The sequence below is a fragment of the Dicentrarchus labrax genome, unplaced genomic scaffold (genome assembly GCF_905237075.1).
Source record: "Dicentrarchus labrax unplaced genomic scaffold, dlabrax2021, whole genome shotgun sequence".
In the NCBI taxonomy this organism is placed as follows: Eukaryota; Metazoa; Chordata; class Actinopteri; family Moronidae; genus Dicentrarchus; species Dicentrarchus labrax.
The window spans coordinates 1,253,888-1,271,481 of NW_026136718.1; the positions used below are offsets into that span (position 1 = coordinate 1,253,888).

Here is a 17,594-nt window from a genome sequence, read left to right on the forward strand (position 1 = left end):
GAAACCATTGGGTGGGCATGATTGTGGGTATAAAGTATACTTGTGTGACCTGCTAAGACTGTTCTCTGTCTTGGACACATGCATATGTCAACCTGATGCAATAAATGTCTAATTACATAAAGTGGAAATAGACCGCTTTTTTTGCTTTAACTTATTAAGTAAATGTTGATTGCAGTGTAATGGCTATAGAATATACATAATATATAGGTGTGTATGCAAGTATACAGTCGCTTGCTTGGCCTGCTTTTTATGTGCACTGCAATGCACATTGTTGCAGGATTAAGTCATACAAAAAGAAAGTTTAAAAAAAAAGTTACTGGCATCCAACCTACTACTCTTATTATTATAATCTAAAGAGAGTGACTTGATGAACTAAAACAAGCTTCAGAGCTTTGGTTTCATCTGCTGTCTGTAATAAATAATAGTAATTGTATACACATTACAACTTTTTTTTTAAGATTTATTATTATTTAAAGACAGAACAAACAAAATGTAACTGAAACATTTAATGAAGTAGTTAAAGTATTTTTAATTGTTGCTGAAATGCAAATTGCATTGATTAAAATAATTTGGTGGCACTGTCCAGCCTCCACAAACTACTGCAGTACATTCTGAGTTCAAACACGTCACAGTTGTGTATCACTGGCCATCGGATACAGTTAGTCTATACAGTTACTTCCTCATATACATCCTCCATGATTTCAGTAAGTAAACTCATACCTGATAAATAAAAACATAGCAGTGGGTTTTTTTCAGTGATACTGGCTGATGTGACATTGAAGTGATAGTTCTGCCCTTCCTGTTGACGTTCCTAACAGACTTTATTTTTAAACCAGAGCCCTGAGTCATCGCGCTGCATTCACTTCACCCGGGAATAATCAATCAAATCATTTCACAGTTAAAAGCAACAAGGAAACAGTCAGACTTAATTCAATCCGTCAAGATGCCATGATTGTAGTTTTCTGTACTTTGGTTGCTTCAGCTTTTTCACAGTAACAACAAACATTCCTCATACTCAGCAAACTCTAAGCTGAAGATCAAAGACGCTATTTGTGGTCAGGGCCCGTATTTATCGAGCATCTTAGAGCAGCTGATCCGTCCCAACTGCGTCAATATACTTCCTCTTCAATGGAGCAGGAGATGGAGCGTTTATGGGGTTTACAAATTTAGGGGTAGCTCTAAAATATTGTAACTCTTGGTGCCCACTTGTTTTTTCTGTATACATTTTAATATTCCTGTATATTTAGGTTCCTTTCGAGTAAACGTCTTATAGCTAATGAGTAAATGCTGAGAAATCCTACGTGAGAGAGAAATCTGTACAAATTGACTTGATTGATTGAATGTGTTGACATATTCTTTTGCCTTCGGGCCTGGGCCCCGATTAATTCTTAACTTGCTCTTACAGCTTGTGCAGGAGGTTTATTTTCTTCCGTTTTATGTGTGTAACTACAGTAATTGTGTGTTGTATAAAATTGCAATTAAAACAGAGGATGTTATAATGGAGGAATATACTAACTGTAAAAGAAACCCCAAACCACTTATCTACACAGAACATGTATAATTATAATATCCCATATGAGAAGTTTTAGTAAGATTAAATCTTAGATTTAGATTAACTTGGATTACTTTTTGATTAAAATGATTTTAAAGCCATATCGCCTGCGTTTAAATTGCTCTTTTCTTGTCTAAGCCGGGAAACTTGGTGCCGACTGCAAACTTCTCTCTTGGTAACAGTCATAAGGTCTGAGCACGGGTCGATGCTGGCCTCATATTTTTGCATATATTCTGTAAGCTACACATTTGCGCTACATAAGAAAGGGTTAGTGTGAAGCTATTATCTGCATTAAAACATTCACTTTCCCATAGAGAGCTGCAGGTATGATGTATTTTTGTAGTCCAACCCTGAAGTTAGCATCAACCAATGGGATTGTTCCATTGGATTTTGGATTATTGCAGAAAATAATCTCTGTGATAAACAAAGGTTTATGATACTTACACATTTTATTCAGTAAGATAATCTCCACATATTAACAACACTTATGATTTTTTTTTTTAAGTAAAAAGCTAACGTTAACGGCTATAAACTAACTAAACCACGATCGGGTGTATCGGACTGTAGAGACTAGTTTCCAGTCAAAAAACGACCTGGGAATGAATTAAGATCTCTATGATCCTTGAAATGTTTTATTGTATTTTAGCCCCTCACTCAGATTGCCCACATAAACCTGAAGAACTACGACACGATGCAGACTTGCAGCAATGTTTTTGGTTTTGGTCACAACATGCTCCAAAACATGACTCAAATGAAACATGACGCTGAATTCGCGGCAAATGTGAAATGGGCCTCGCACGGGCGCGGTAAAATGGTTCAACAGCGCCACATTTAACAGATATGTATGAAAATCCGTACGTTACGTAGATCATGTCCAGAGCAGCAGAAAAGCCTCAAAGACTCATTCCCCAAACCAAACAGGAAGTTGACCATTTTAAAAAAAAATGCAGATTCAATCTTTTGCCAAGAAACAGCCTCGAGCACATCTACCTGCAAAATATTCGTCGTAGTGATGTGAGGGGGACGCTATCACTACGACGAATATCTGCAGGCAACAGGAAATGTAAGGTTTCATTCTTTCATGCATTACTACGAGTAGGTTGACCAGATCCAGCTGAAATGTGGTCAGAAGACTCTTAAGATGGTCATGATGATATGTTACGTATCTGCTTTGTTTTTACCGTTTATCAAGTTCATTGCTGCTTGTAGTTTTAATTAAGCGCGAGTCTAAACACAACGAGGCGGTAAAGGTGGACTAGAGTAGATAAATCTCCCGACAACCTCCGTAGTCTCATTTAGACATCAATGCTCCAAAATGAATAAATGAGGTATTTACTGGCGAATTTTATGTCATAGAACAAAACTTTAAAACTCTCAAGCTTGAGTTAACCACAGACCTTATTTCAGGCATCCAACTAAAACCCCATTGACCTCGTTAGCTGAAATGCTAACTCAGTTCTGGGTTTTAGGACTCATTCCTGCAGCACTCTCTTCTGGTTTCTAGGAGGGATTATGGGATGCTTTATAAATACAGGCCCAGAGTTACACTTTTGTCCCACAGGGTGTGAATGCAGCATTATTACAACCACACATAAAACGAAATAACTAAAACACGAAATGTTCCTCAGTTTCTGTCCGTCCTAACAGTGTCCTCTTCGATCAAACATCAATGCTAGCTGTTGCCATGGTTACTTTATTAGAGAGATAGACAGCGGGGGGGCGCGTCTCCGTGGGTTCGCAGTGACCTAGCTGAGGATTTTGTGGTAGGGGTGGAGGGGCAGGGAGGAGGTGAATGCTCTGATGTCGGAGATGAGTTTGACATCCTGGAGCAACGGCGAGGAAATCGGCAGGAAGGTTAGCTCGCTCACTTCGCCGTAGGCCGAGGAGGGAGGGTTGTCGGGGCTGTCCGTGCTGCACGCGGCGCTCTGCTCCGTGGGGTCGTTCTCCTCCACACCGTAACCGACCACCTGACCCAGAAAACAAACATGTTAAAGACTTTTACAGCTTTTCTTATGTTGGCAAATATTTCCTTCCTTGGATCTAAATCATTTTCTTGATTTTGATTTTATTTTGCCTCATCGTGTTTTTGACCTTAGTTGCACTTTGTAACTTTATTTTGAAAAGTTCTGTATAAATGAAGTTTATTATCTTCTCTCCTCCTTTGACAAAAAGAGTAATTTCACCTCACAGAACAGAACTTAAGCAGTAGATCAGCAACTCAAGTTCTAAAATATGGTTTGTTGCTGCCCCATCTATTGAAGTAAAACTTGAAAGGCTAGAAAATGTGCAAAATCTGCTTTTGATGTTAAAACTACTGCATTGCTTCAAGCTGTGTCACCATGTTTCTGTACTGATTGAATAATAATGAAGCACACAGAAACTTCTGACTGCAACAGAAGTATTTCAGGTGTCTACAGTTTGAAAGAGGTCTGTGAACACAAACACACTCACATGTACACTGAGCTTCCTGCTGTTGTTTCTGTGCTCCAGGAACCAGGAGACCAGCTCCTCCTGAGTGAAGAGCTTCAGGGCCTCGATCTGCAGCAGAGACCACAACAGGTTAGAGCCACATCCTCTAGGTCTCGTTATCATGGCACACAACTGGGAACCAGTGCTGTAAATACCTCCTTGTTGAGCCTCTTGAAGACGTACTGCTGTGTGACGACCTCAAACCAGTTGCGGTCCACTTCCTCTCCCAGGTGGGCGTCCTCACACTCCTTCAGCTTGATGAGCGCCGTCACCTGTGTTCTAAAGGACTCTTCGCTCAGACTCGACAAACGCTCACCGAAGCTGACCAGGAACTCCTCGATCTTCGCCTCAACAAACTCCGTGCTGCGAGGACGAACGGGACGAGGACCGTTAAAAAAAGGAGAAGAAATCTGGAGCTCCACAGAAACTAATGCAGAGAGGTCAGCTCACCTGAACTTGGTGGCCTGTGTTTCCACAGTGACGGAGAATCCCAGCACCCCTGAGGTGTTCCTGCAGGTCGGGTACACCTGGTACCTGGATTAAATGAGACGATGTATGGACAGTTTATATACCTTCCACCTGCTTTAAACTCATCTGTACACTCAGAGTAATGACTGACACTAACCCCAGTGTCTCCTTCGTCCTGAGGAAGTCAAAGCAGGGCTCCTCCATGTGCATCTGTGGACGCAAACAGACGTCAAATTAACAAATCATCACACGCAGGACTCATCCACTACAGGAGACGTCTTTCCATCCAAATGTGTTAAAAATCTTGAGTAAATTGACAGAAACAATGTGACTGAATGCTCGTTTCCATCCACTGCTTTTACGTGGTTATAAGGAGTTGGTTCATTGAGATAAGCACTAGGTGGCGCCAATTCTCCAGTCGGAAAACCAGGAGAAAAAGACGGAACAAAGTGATGATGATGATGTAGTTATTTCAGTATCCGTTTATTTACATTAAATCCCAGCTGTTTGTTTTGGGCTCGCATAGTAAATACAAATGATCCCCCAAGTTTTTTCAGATTTTGCAATGTTTTCCAACGCTATACTTCAAAATGTGTTAATGGAAACATGACTACTGTTGCTTTATGTTCAAATGTCAACACTCACCACCATCAGCTCCATCAGAGCGTGTTCTCTGAGGTTCTTCAGCCCCGACTGCAACACACAGAACCCAGATTTAAACACAAGAATAAAAAGAAAGAAGTAGTTTAGATAATTTACTTCAGTAGAAGTTCGGCATTGAAAGTAAAGGTATGTAAGTGTAATGAGGAAAATGTACTTCATTGTACTTGTGTTTTATATATATATATATATATTTGATGGTTTTCCTACCTGGTAGTAGACAGTGACTTCAGAGTTGGCATCCCCTTTGTTGAGAGATTTGACTTTACAGAGATGTTGTTTCTGAGGCAGCTCCACCACCCGGAACAACACAGGGACCTCTGCTGACAGAGGCTGGAACTGCAGCTTACTGCAGGGACACAGACGCCACCATTAAGGTCACATTTACAGACCAGTCTGAACTGGATCTGGCTGCTGGAGGACTGAATGATTCCTCTGTCGAACGTTCAGCTAACTTAAAATGAATAGATGGATTGAGATTTGAAATATTACCACCCAGTCTATCTCACATCAATGCAACACATTTCAGAAACATTCCTTTTTGCAAAATCAGTTAAAAAAGGTGTCAACAGTTAAAATACCTTCTTTAAAAAGCATTGTCATTCAGTTTAACTTCAAGCCTTCAATCAATTTCTTTCCAAATAAACTTTCATAAACATGAGAGGGTTATAAATAAAGAAATGAAGCAGGAAACTCACTCAATGAAGTACTGCAGAAACTCCTTGGACTCCTGTTGGAGGAAACAAAGTACTTTTTATTTTAAAATTAACCAGCAAAGCAACTTTGAAAAGAACAGGGTCCCATTGAGTCTGGATGAACCTCAGACGTCACTGTGTTCGAACTAACCAATAGGTGTCATCATTCAAAGCTGTGAGCAGCACAAACTAAACCTCAGACACTAAACTAAATCTAGAGAGGAGATGTTTTATGTCTTTTGGGGAAACAGCTGATTCTGATCTTTAGGTCTGTTTCCTACATCACACAGTCTCACCGTGCTGGTGAAGTTTCCCTGCACCAGCCCCTCAGTGTACAGCTCCGCCTTCAGCCCGCTGACGAAGGTCAGGAGGTCGTCGACTGTCAGACCCTTCATGACGGCCTGATACTTCTGAATGACCGACCAGCGACAGTGCTCCAGGATCAACAGACGAACGTCCCTACACAGAGAGGAGCAGACAGAAAACGGGCCGAAAATCAACTCAAAAAGATGATGTAGAGGTGAGCCAATTTAATACAGTCCAAATGTTTGTAGTTGTCCCTTCACCACAGCGTTGGTGATCTAAGGCAGTGGTTCCCAACCTGGGGTCAGGACCCCACTAAGAGTCACCAAAGCTTCATGGGCTGTGGTGAGGCCTTCTTCATTTTAAGGGGTGTAAGAAAACTTAAGAAGGAAACTAAATTAAATAGATTGCTTAGATATATAATTGTTATTTAAAAAATGGGTAAATACTGACAGAATCGTATAGAAGAGGGTGTGAACCAGTGATTTAATGTATTTTCTTATCTATTATTTCCCCGTGTGGGATCAATAAAATCTATCTTATCTTAAAGGATCTGAATACTGGGCAGATGCCAACCCTCTCTGGGGGTATTTCTGATTGGAAATTGTGATGAGCGTGTTTGCGGCGTGTGTCAGACGTACTTGCCGAGCCTCTCCGGTTTGATGAGGATGTTGAAGTAGGTCTTCTTCAGCTGCTCGGAGAACATGGTGAAAACCCCCGGGTCGGCGCTGAACTCTGCCAGATGATCCACGATCAGCTTCAACAGCAGCTGGAAAATACAAAGGAGGAGACCTTTATCTCAACATTTCCTTCATTTCTGCAAAGAAAACTAAATGAAATTGTTACTTTCAAAGTCTAGAATCAAACTTTAAAGACTCAACACATATACACTATACTCAGAGAGAGCCTATAGAACAATGGTTTCAACACAGACTCACCGGCAGTTTGTGGTTGAAGCCTTTGAGTCGGATCACCAGACCGTGTTCTCCGGCAACCAGCTTGTACTCCAGCTGAGCCACGTCGGCCTCGTAGGCCGGCTCTGCCAGGTTGTGAGCCAAGATGTTCACGAAGATGTCGAACAGCACCAGACTGAAAGAGGAAGAACGGCGGTTAAACCCCAACGAGAGGAGATAAATTCATCAGTGCTGATTGAGTTTTACAGTCTGTCAGTGGTTTCTTACTTCTCAGGACTCTTCTGAATCATTGGAGAGATCAGGTTGAAACGAATATAGGCTGAAAGACAGAAAATTATCATGTTACTGAATAAGTCATACATTGACTGTTGATCCAGTGTGAAGCCACATTGTTACCATCCACTGTTTTGATCTTGGTGCTTTTTAACTCTAGATTTGAACCGGATGAAGGATTTTAGTCATCAGACGTCTGGATCTTAAGTTATCAGAGAAACAAGCTGAGCTAACGTTAGCAGCAGCTCGGCTCGCAGCCCCTCCGGGACGTCCTTTGTCTGTCCAACAGCGTGGGAGAAGCAGTGATTGTTAAGGTGGAACTGCTTTATTCAGTGTGTTTAGTGGTTTTAATCAGCGGGTCTGTTTGTGTTGGAGAGGAGGAGACCTCTGTGGATCATTGGGCTCCCGGTAGAAACCTCCTGAACCATGAACACTGAAGGAATCCTAATTCACAGCAAGTTAAACATTCAAACCACAACTCAGGACACACACACACACATACACACAGCTTAAGGAACAGCAATGACTTAAACTGCCCACCAGACAGAGCCGTTTAATGAGGCTCAGCTTTACTGTGTAGTATTTCATCATTTTATTTTCATTGCTGTCTTTTAATAGTTTAATAAACTGTTTTTCTGGTTGTTTTGACTCTAAATCCTTCTGTTAGACAATCTGTGTCTCGCTGGTAAAGCACTTTGCATTGCATTTGATTTGTTTGAAAGGTGCGATGTAAATAAAGGTTGATCGAAACATATATCCTTATATAGAGAAAGGGGGTGTGGCAGTATCCATTCCTGAGTTTAAAGGTCAGGACCATAACTGGGTGCTTTTCGTGCTCTAAAAATCTATTCTGAATGTTACTGGTAGCCAATGCAGATGTAATAGCTGTGATAGTCTAGTCAGGATGAAATAAAAGCATGAATCACTTGAATATATGTTGTGTAAATAAAGGTTTGTACAGACAACGGAGAGAATAATTCATGTTTGTTAGTTGCAGATTTAAAAACTGATCCGCGGACTCACCTTTGGGGATCTTGAACTTGTTGTCCTTCTTGTACCACAGACAGCCTCGGTCCGTGTTGACGACCCTGACAGGAAACTCTGAGTCCGGACAGTCGGCTGTTTTCAGGGCGAAGTCCGTCGCTGCATCACGAAAGGAGAAAAACAACAATCATGAAACAGCTGACCGTGTTGATTCATGTTTTCAGCTGCTGGTTATTACTTTCTGATAAAACATCAGTGTTCGTACTGACCGATGAACTTGTTCTCAGCAGGAAGGTGGAGTTCGGGGTTGAGTTCGAAGTCTCCGGTCCAGCGCTGAGCCCACTCGTCTGAGATGTCTGATGACACAAAATCTCTTAGTGAGAGCATTATGTAACATCTGATATTAAATACTGTCGCGGAGAAATGCAAAAAGGTAGTCGGCAGTGGCGTCTACCGTTGGTGGTATTCTGTTTTACCGTCCTCCTTTCATCCACTAACATGACATGACGCAGATGTGTGATGATTATTCTAAGTATCCCACAGGAAATTAGCTTAAAGCTATAACCTGTAACATTTCCTCTTTAAAATGACTAAACTCTGGCTCAATGTTGTATATGTGGTTAATTAAATCAATAATGTATAATCATTAAACAGTGTATGAACTCTAGCTCTATGTTCTATATGTAGTTGACTTCTTACATTATCCCAAATGTTTCCAACAATGTTCAAACTCAGAGAAATCTGTCATTTTATTCAGGTAACGCTGCGTTTCCTATTGGCCTCTAGTTGCTGTAACTTCCAGCAGAAACATCAAAGTGACTAAAGGTAATTTAAATAAATGACCTCGTCCATGAACAGCATCTCTGTATATCACACACATTAAATATTGGGGGGGGGGGATCTTCACGAAGCTGCTAAAAGATAAATGGGCTATTAACAGAACTATAAAAAAAAACAGAGGAACTTACTAAACACAACGCCACCTAGAGGCCTTTTGGGGCTCGTGCCTGTCAGACCTCACAGTGTGTGTGTGTGTGTGTGTGTGTGTGTGTGTGTGTGTGTCGTACCCTCCATGCTGTAGCAGGTACCGAACCATTTTTCTCTGAGGGGACAGTGACCTTCGTTCTCCGGTGACAGCAGCAACAGGTTCGCTCTGTCGGGAGTCAGCAGGGACAGAGCAGCACTGATCACCTGGAGACAGACAGACAGACAGACAGACAGACAGACATACAGACTGATGACATCTCGTGGACTCAGGAGGTCACAGTCCAGCAGTGAGTCCTGTTATCAATATCTAATACATTTATATTCTCTATATAATGAGATCTTGTGGTCTCAGACTGATTCTGGATCAGATCTGGGTCTCGTGGTCCTGGTTACCTGCGGGTCGTACTCAAACATGAGCTGGTCTCCGGTCAGGAAGTCGTCTTTGGGAAACAGCTGCATGTTCTCACAGATGTTCTCCACAAACTCGATGGGATCCGTCTGTCAGTCCAGAGACGGCGTGTTTAATCAATCACATATATTTCATTAAAACACACATTAGAATTATCAATAACCTTCAGTAATTCATAAAAATAAACAACAGAGACACAGTTCATTATTATTGATTGACAGGAAAGAACCCATGTTGTGTGTTTGTATCCGGAGGGCTCGTCTCATCTAATTCAAACTCTATTATTTTATCCATCTCATCGTAATTATTGCCGCTTTAACGATCGCAGCTGATGAATTGTCTGTCGCATCGTCGCAGAGACGAAGCCGATTAATTAACACCTGATTGTTAATCGCCTGCTGACGGAGCCGAGTGAGTAAACACATTCATTTAAAGGTGTGTTCGGTGTCGGCGGTGCTCTACCTGCTCCTGATAGTGGAACTCGTTGGCTTCTATCTTCTGAATTTCTTCGTAGATCCTGAAAAAAATGAAGTTTTACATTTAAAACTTTATAAAGGAACGGAGACCCTGAAGAACAGATTCAAACAGGGAGGAATATCTGTACTATGTGGCTGTTGTGACTGGATTTCTGAGTTATTTGACTGCTTAAAGGAGAAAATGTTATGTTCCCAGAGAGTCGATATGGGGAAAAATAATCAAAAACTGTATTTTTAAAGTAACTTCAGGTCCACCAGAAAATTGAGAAACCACGGTTCTATTTCCAGCGTTGAGCCATATCTCTAGAGACTGGACCTTCAGGGGAGTTTAAACACACATGTTAAGCTAATGTCTTATGGTAGACGTTTTATTCATAGAATTAATAAATGAAAACAGTTTAAAAGTTCAAGTTACATCCAGTGAAATGGGACAACACTGCCACCTGCTGTTGTAAATGTGCACCAGCACAGACTGAGCAGTTAGCCTTAACAATAGTGACGGGAAATACATAAAATACATATTCATATAGCAGGTAGACTTAGTTAGTGAAAACTGGAACATGATGACTGGCTGGAATTAGTGCATCCAGCAGAAACAATAATGAATTAAAATGAAGTAAAATGAACAAAAACAAACTGACTATACATATACATATACATATATATATATATATATATGTATGTATGTATATAAGTCTGACCTCTGCTGGGGACCCAGAGTCTGGAGCATCTTCAGGTACTGGAACACAAAATGGACGACCTGCACAGAGAATAATGCTCAGAGTGAGTTATCAGACACTGAAGTTATTATTATTTAAACAGCTGAGTGAAGCTACAGAGTGTGTGTGTGTGTGTGTGTGTGTGTGTGTGTGTGTGTGTGTGTGTGTGGACCTCGTAGAAGTTCTGGTAGCCCTGGTCAGTGAGGGTGATGGAGATGGAGAAGATGGAGTAGGTGGTGTTCTGGTCAAAACCCGTCTCACTGTTTCCTCCGAACAGAGCCAGAGCCCAGCACCTGAACACACACACACACACACACACACACACACACACCACACACACACACACACACACACACACTATTCAGTATTATTCAGTATTTACTGTCAGTTTATAACTTTCTCTCTATAAACTCACTTCTTCCTGAGCAGAGACAGGATGCTGCCGGTTCCTTCGTGTCCAATCAGCCAGGAGATGTAATGAAGAGGCTTCACTCTAATAAAATAAACACACACACACACACACACACACACACACACACCCTTTGTTTTAATTCCTACTTTGTCCTGAAATTGTCCAGAATTCAGGATTTAGAGACAGCGCGGGAGAGCGCACCCGTAAACACTTTGATTGTTTGAGGGTTTTAAAGTTGTTTCGGACTCACCTGTAGTGTTTCCCCTGCGGTGGTACGGCCCAGCTGATGGTCAGAGCGTGAACCTTCCTCACAGGAACCACTGAAAGACATATTCATGTATCAGTGTTAAAATAATAATTTAAAATATTATAATAATAATAATAATAATAATTTAAACCTTATTCGTGCAAAACAGAAATGTTCAGTTGAGGTGTTAAAGCGACACGAGCAACAGATAATAACACAGAAAGTAAATAATATAAGAAATGTACATTTAAATACACATTTCATATTAAAATATATTGTTATATGAGTACAGTACAGACAGCATCTGACCTCTGTAGAGTTTGTTGAAGGCCGGTGTGTCAAACGGCTGCTGGAGGTCGGAGAAGTCGACTCGAGGTTCACCGCTGCACACAAAACATTAATCATTAGTTCACCTGATCAGCCTTTGTGCGATTATCATTATTGATCTATTCCTTTATTAATTGTAGCAGGGACGAGCCAGAGAGGAGCGACCGATCTGATAGTGTAATTATTATTTATTATATATTATTATTAAGGTTGATACTGAGTGGGACATTTTACAGTCTAACTATGGAACAGTGACTGAACGATGTTCTGAACTGCAGTTTCTTGTTATGTTTGTGTGACTTACTTGTTGGGGACTTTGATGAAGATCTCTCTCACCCACTGCTCCAGAGTGTCCAGAGTCTCTAAACAACAACAAAGACACATAGGTTAGCCTAGCATGCTAACGGTAGCTGTGAAGCTGCTTTGTAAAGAGAAGGCGGCCGTGTTGCGATTGTCTCCGTGCGAGTACCTTTGGACTGAACGGCGAGCGTCATGTAATGAGCGGAGTAATATCTCCTCCAGAAGTGTCTGAGCCGCTGGTAGGTGTTGATCTGTTTCTCTCTGGGCTCGTGCTTTAATGTCTGAGCGTTACCTGACGGGAGCACAGTGACACCATGAAGACATCGTCCCTTTCCAGGTCCATCAAAAACATTTACAATGAAACATGTATCACAGATTACGTCACTGGAAAAACCTTGTGTTCTTCTTTTTTTGTGGCCTGTAAATGTTGTTTACCTCAGAAGTCCAAAGTTAGACACCACAACCAACCTCTAGCCTGTGTGTGTGTGTGTGTGTGTGTGTGTGTGTGTGTGTGTGTGTGTGTGTGTGTGTGTGTGTGTGTTGTTCGTACCCCAGCAGAATTTGCCCATAGGGTGTCCTGGTTTAGCCAGACTCCCAAACAGCATCTCCTTCCGGTGTGAGTCAGACGGCCTCGCTAACTGGTACTCTGTACAGGAAACGAGAGAAACAACTATTAAAAGTCTGCTGGTTAGTTCAGATCACGATATAAAATCACTGTTTTAGTGAAAGGAGTCTGGTGGCTGCCGAGAAACAGCGATACACAGAGGTATCGAACTCACCGCTGTCCACAGCCTCCACCTCCCTGTCGATGGCGTCCTCTATCATCAGCGGACAGATGAAGAACTGAGCCCACCTGGAACACAAACACACAGTTACAAACTGTAAACAGCACAACGAGGGTACAGTAGAACATTTATAATGAAACGTTCCCTGGTTCCAGTTTTGCTGCTTTTATCTGATTGTTACAGAATGTGTCTCCAGTGACCACCCGGATCTCACTGTCCATTATTACTGTCAGCAGCCCTGCAGGAGAGACGCTCTGTGGTGCATTGTGGGATTTTAAGAGCAGGACACACTCTTCTATTGTCTCGACTGTGTTCACAGCGTTAATGCCAGAGAAAGTAAAAGTGTAGTAGAGTGTCTCAGCTGCCCGGCTCCAGCCAACACGCTGGGACAAACATGTTTTTCACACAAAGGAATAAATGAAATAATGTATAATGTTTGCCAAATTTACAAGAAGGTCCAAAAAAGTAAAGAATTTGTCGTAGATTCACAACGTTAAAAAAAGTTTCTCTTCACTCAATAATTCCCAAAATGTTGAGATTCTTTGAGGGAGTCTGGTGATTTTGTGGTAGAAACAATGTGTCCACAAACATTTGCTGCTTATCTTTACAGGTACGAATGCACAAACATTTAATTCAATTATATAAATTTCTGTGTACAAGATGTCAGTTATGCTGGCGCTCCGTCATTGTGGACGAGGACGTGTTAGCGTTTACAAAAGATACGTGGTGAATTGTTTAAAAGATGAGTAAAACATTCATTAGTCGCAGTCCTGCTGTAAAGGAACGACCTCGTTAGCTTCACGTTTCCTCCCGCAGAGGGAACCTTTTGGCAGATGTCACTGCAGAACAAACTGCAGGCGTCTCCTCGTTTCCAGTCCTCTGACTGCCGCTACGTCAGTCGGCCTGTTGAGTGCTCGCGGTGATCTTTAATGAACCGGTTGACCTCCCATCAGAGAGCCAGATGGCCCTCAAAGAGCTGCCATCAACACACACAGGATACTGGCCTTCATGACAGGGGGGACGCCCGAAAACCTCATGTTCTGACAGGAAACCCCTGCGTACTGACCTGTGGTTCACGCAGCCACAGTCTCAGGACAAGAAAACAAGGAATCATGGTTGGGCGTCTCCCTGCTGAAGGGAACAGGGCGGGTTTTGAAGCCAGCCTCACCTGTCGAGTGCCTCTCTGAAATATTTCCTCTGAACGTCGAACTGGAAGATGGTCCTCTCGCAGTCGGTGGAGGCGTTGTCGCTTCCGCCGTGTTTCTTCAGGAAGGCGTCGAAGCCGTTCTCCGCCGGGTATTTCTCACTGCCCATGAACACCACTGAACATCAGAGAGAAGGAAAAAGACATCAGGAGAAGAGACTAAGGCTTGGTTGATATATTGAACTCAATCTATTATTTTAATTTGCTTCTCTTGAATATCCCAATGTGTCACTGCAGCATGTACACAACCTGCTTTATTTATTTGTTTACCTTTCCCTCTCTGGACGTTTACAGTTATGTCTCTCTTTTGGTGAGACTGTGGAACAAACTAAATGCCGATTAGGTTCATTTGAACAAGATATTTTTCACTCCTGCAGTTTATTACTATGACTCTGGTTTTGAATGTAGCTTTTGTCTTGCTGCTTATAGACTCTGTATTGTTATAAGGATGTAAAGTGATGAGTGTATGATGAAGGTAGAACCGGCTCTCTCCTGTCGGACTCACTGTGCTCCAGGAAGTGGGCGAGGCCGGGCAGGTCGTCTGGATCGCTGAAGCTCCCGACACTGATGCACAGAGCAGCTGCTGCCTGGAAACAAACAAACACACAAACAAACAAACACACAAACAAACAAACACACACTTTAGAGATGTGCACTCGAATCCACTCGTGAGACCTGACCGGTGTGTGACAGGGTTGTGGTCACCGTGGGGCTCCGGCGGCACGAAGAGAGACGACAGGAAGTGCGACTGGTCAGCTTTGACTGATGGTGGCGGTTAACGGTGACGACAACCCGACACTCAGCTGTCTGATGCTGCTCAGTGACACTCGAAGAAGAAGAAGTATTGTTTGTATTCAAAGTCTGATATTTCTCATTCTTCTGTTACAATTATTATTATTTTATGAATCTCTTCATTTGGAGAATTCAGAGAGTAAACACTAACCTGCACATGTACTGCAGCATCTTAGACTGTTGTTGTGTTGTTGTGTTGTGTACAGAATGATTATTAATGCTAATTTATGCCACTCTGAACACTTTAGACTAAAGTTGTTAGTTTGAGGACAGAAACACTGACCTGCTTCTCTGAGCTCCCTCTCTTCTTCTTCCCAGCGTTATCCTCGTCCAGCTCATCGAAGTCGCTGTCCTGCTCTTCCTCTTCGTCTTCCTCCTCGTCCTCCTCCGACCCCTCACCAGAGTCACCTTCTTCCTCGCCTTGCTGCTCTTCCTCCCGCTCCTCCGACGCTCCCTTGTCCTCTCCGTCTTCGCCCTCCGCCTTCCCGTCCGCCCCGCTGAAGTCGGAGATGAGGAGCGCTCGCAGGCCGTTACTCAGCTCGATGTATCTGCAGAGAGAGAGAGAGAGACACAGAGAGAGAGAGAGAGACAGAGACAGAGAGAGACAGACAGAGAGAGAGACAGACAGAGAGATCTCTTAACTTTACAGCTGTGGAGACTCTGTTACATAACATTACAATAAATTCTACTTCCTCCTTTCCTGCTCTTAGATATGCTAATCTGTGTTGAAAAGACAACCACATTTTAAAAGACTTCCTCTGAGACCAAACGCTGTTCTCCCCCCACCCAACCTGTATTTCTTCGGGTCACTGGGTGATTTGATGATCTCCGGGTCGCCCTGGTCTTCTGCAGCGATTCCTCCGTCTCCGTCTCCGGCAGCCACCTGGGGCCTGACGTCCTGTGGCGGCGGTGGCGGCGGCTCACCCTGGTCCGGGGCGGAAACCTGTCCCGGCACGCTGCTGCCACTCGCCGATTTGTTGGTCTGAGGCATTTTAACAGAGTCGTCTGGAGGGGACAGGGCTAGAGACGGAGGAGTTGATGTAGTTACACACACTATGAGGCCAAAAGCAACAACACACAAAAATAAATAATGGTAGACTATTACTATATATTTTATAATTGATTTGATTGACTCTCCACCAGACTCCAGAGACAAAAACACTACTACTATTGTGTGACTTTGGTGTTTTAACTTATTTATAACAACATAAAACACGTTAATCAATAAAAGGCTCCTGTGCTCTCGGAGGTAAAATGAGTGTTTTTATCTATGGAGTCTGGTGTAGAGTGATATTCGTGATATTCAGTAAAGAGCTGCGTTATACAGTAAAAACATATTTTATTGATTAGTGTGGAAATCATTCATTTATCATCACATATTCAATTTCCACACACTTCGATCCATCCAATATAATTATAAATATAAATAATAATCACTTTATTTAGCAAACTGTGTCTATCTGACCTTCCCCAGAACATATAAAATATCTTTAAAGCTATAATACTGCATTATTAAACTGTTTGTCACATTTTACCTTCATCAAAAAACTGCAGCTTCTGCATTTTGAACATTGCACGTGACCATGTTGCAATATTGATAATATTTTGATTAATTGTGCAGCTTTATGTACAGTACATGCTGACATTAGGATGTTTGTATAAGCTGTGTACTCCAGACTATTAATCAGTAATAATCAGCAGCTGGGAACCTTAAAGCTTGCAGCCAGGATCAAATACTGCAAAGTGTTCACAAAAGAGGAAGCAGCCAGTTTCAGTATGTCCCATATGGTTGACACTGTCAGGTGTCCACATACTTAAGACCACGAACACCTATTACTGCATACTGACAGGGAGAGACCGCTGTTATTACACGGTACACTGATATTCTGCTGGATTAAATCTCCGCCGAATGAAAGAACATCACCTCCTGTGCCAGAAACTACCTCGAGATAAATTTCATCACGTATGATTTCGCCGATACGAGAAGAAAAGGTGAAACTATGTGAGTTTATTGATGCAGTCTGGCGGCACCGTCTCGTCGCGCGAGAGAAGTGAATGGAACGTTAAGCGGGATAATGAGCGAGCCGAAACTGCCGTTAAGATTCTGTCAATTTAACGGCAACGGAAAGCGGAAGGAAGCTAGCAGGCTAACTGCTGGAGCTAAATTAAAGTATTGACAGAAATAACGTCGGAACAGTTACCGAGAGTTTGGCCGTTTAATCGGATGGAGAATCGGTTCATTTAACCGCAGCACCGGCCGGGTGAGCCGTATATTAGCTTTCAGTAATCCCGCTGAGGGCGACACAACACCGCCTGTTAAACAAGCTAGTTTTAGCCACACGGGGCTAAAATACGAGCCGTTGAGTTTGAGCGTTAGTTAGCCGGCTACACCTGAGGTCTGAAACACGACACAGCGGTTCGGTTCGATGCTCTCCGGTGTAAGGAGCCGCTCACCTTTGTTTCAGCTAGCTTAATGTTGGTGGAAGTTTGGAGTTTCAGCCGCCTAGCCTGCAGATAGCGGTTAGCCAAAACAAAGCCTCTGATTGGCTGAGAGCGAATCAATCACAGACAACCGGGCCGTCTGATTGGTCGAATCTGTGACGTCGATAATAAAAGTT

The 17,594-nt window shown here is 42.5% G+C and overlaps 1 protein-coding gene across 1 annotated transcript; it reads right to left on the reverse strand.

The window, feature by feature from the left end:
- Window positions 1-1,982: 1,982 nt before the first annotated feature.
- Window positions 1,983-17,520, reverse strand: LOC127349732 (nardilysin). The gene is made up of 31 exons (XM_051375591.1): window positions 17,431-17,520; window positions 15,768-15,996; window positions 15,260-15,524; window positions 14,690-14,771; window positions 14,149-14,302; window positions 12,975-13,048; window positions 12,746-12,841; window positions 12,365-12,487; window positions 12,200-12,257; window positions 11,878-11,951; window positions 11,572-11,641; window positions 11,325-11,402; window positions 11,082-11,202; window positions 10,892-10,950; window positions 10,177-10,231; window positions 9,699-9,803; window positions 9,386-9,509; window positions 8,588-8,674; window positions 8,358-8,477; window positions 7,329-7,380; window positions 7,086-7,236; window positions 6,789-6,916; window positions 6,141-6,303; window positions 5,848-5,879; window positions 5,360-5,498; window positions 5,135-5,182; window positions 4,647-4,699; window positions 4,472-4,555; window positions 4,177-4,384; window positions 4,004-4,090; window positions 1,983-3,519 (listed from the first exon to the last, which is right to left on the reverse strand). Exons 2-31 carry the CDS (start codon window positions 15,965-15,967, stop codon window positions 3,298-3,300), a joined length of 3,312 nt encoding a protein of 1,103 aa, XP_051231551.1. The 5' UTR covers window positions 15,968-15,996; window positions 17,431-17,520; the 3' UTR covers window positions 1,983-3,297.
- Window positions 17,521-17,594: the final 74 nt, after the last annotated feature.

Bases quoted from the DNA above. Each gene is read 5' to 3' on its own strand.
- LOC127349732 (XM_051375591.1), bottom strand. From the start codon at position 15,967: ATGCCTCAGACCAACAAATCGGCGAGTGGCAGCAGCGTGCCGGGACAG. The intron at 7,381-8,357 runs GTGAGTCCGCGG...TCTGTCTTTCAG, and splicing joins CAAGTTCAAGATCCCCAAAG to CCTATATTCGTTTCAACCTG. The intron at 4,091-4,176 runs GTATTTACAGCA...TCTCTGCTGCAG, and splicing joins TCAAGAGGCTCAACAAGGAG to ATCGAGGCCCTGAAGCTCTT.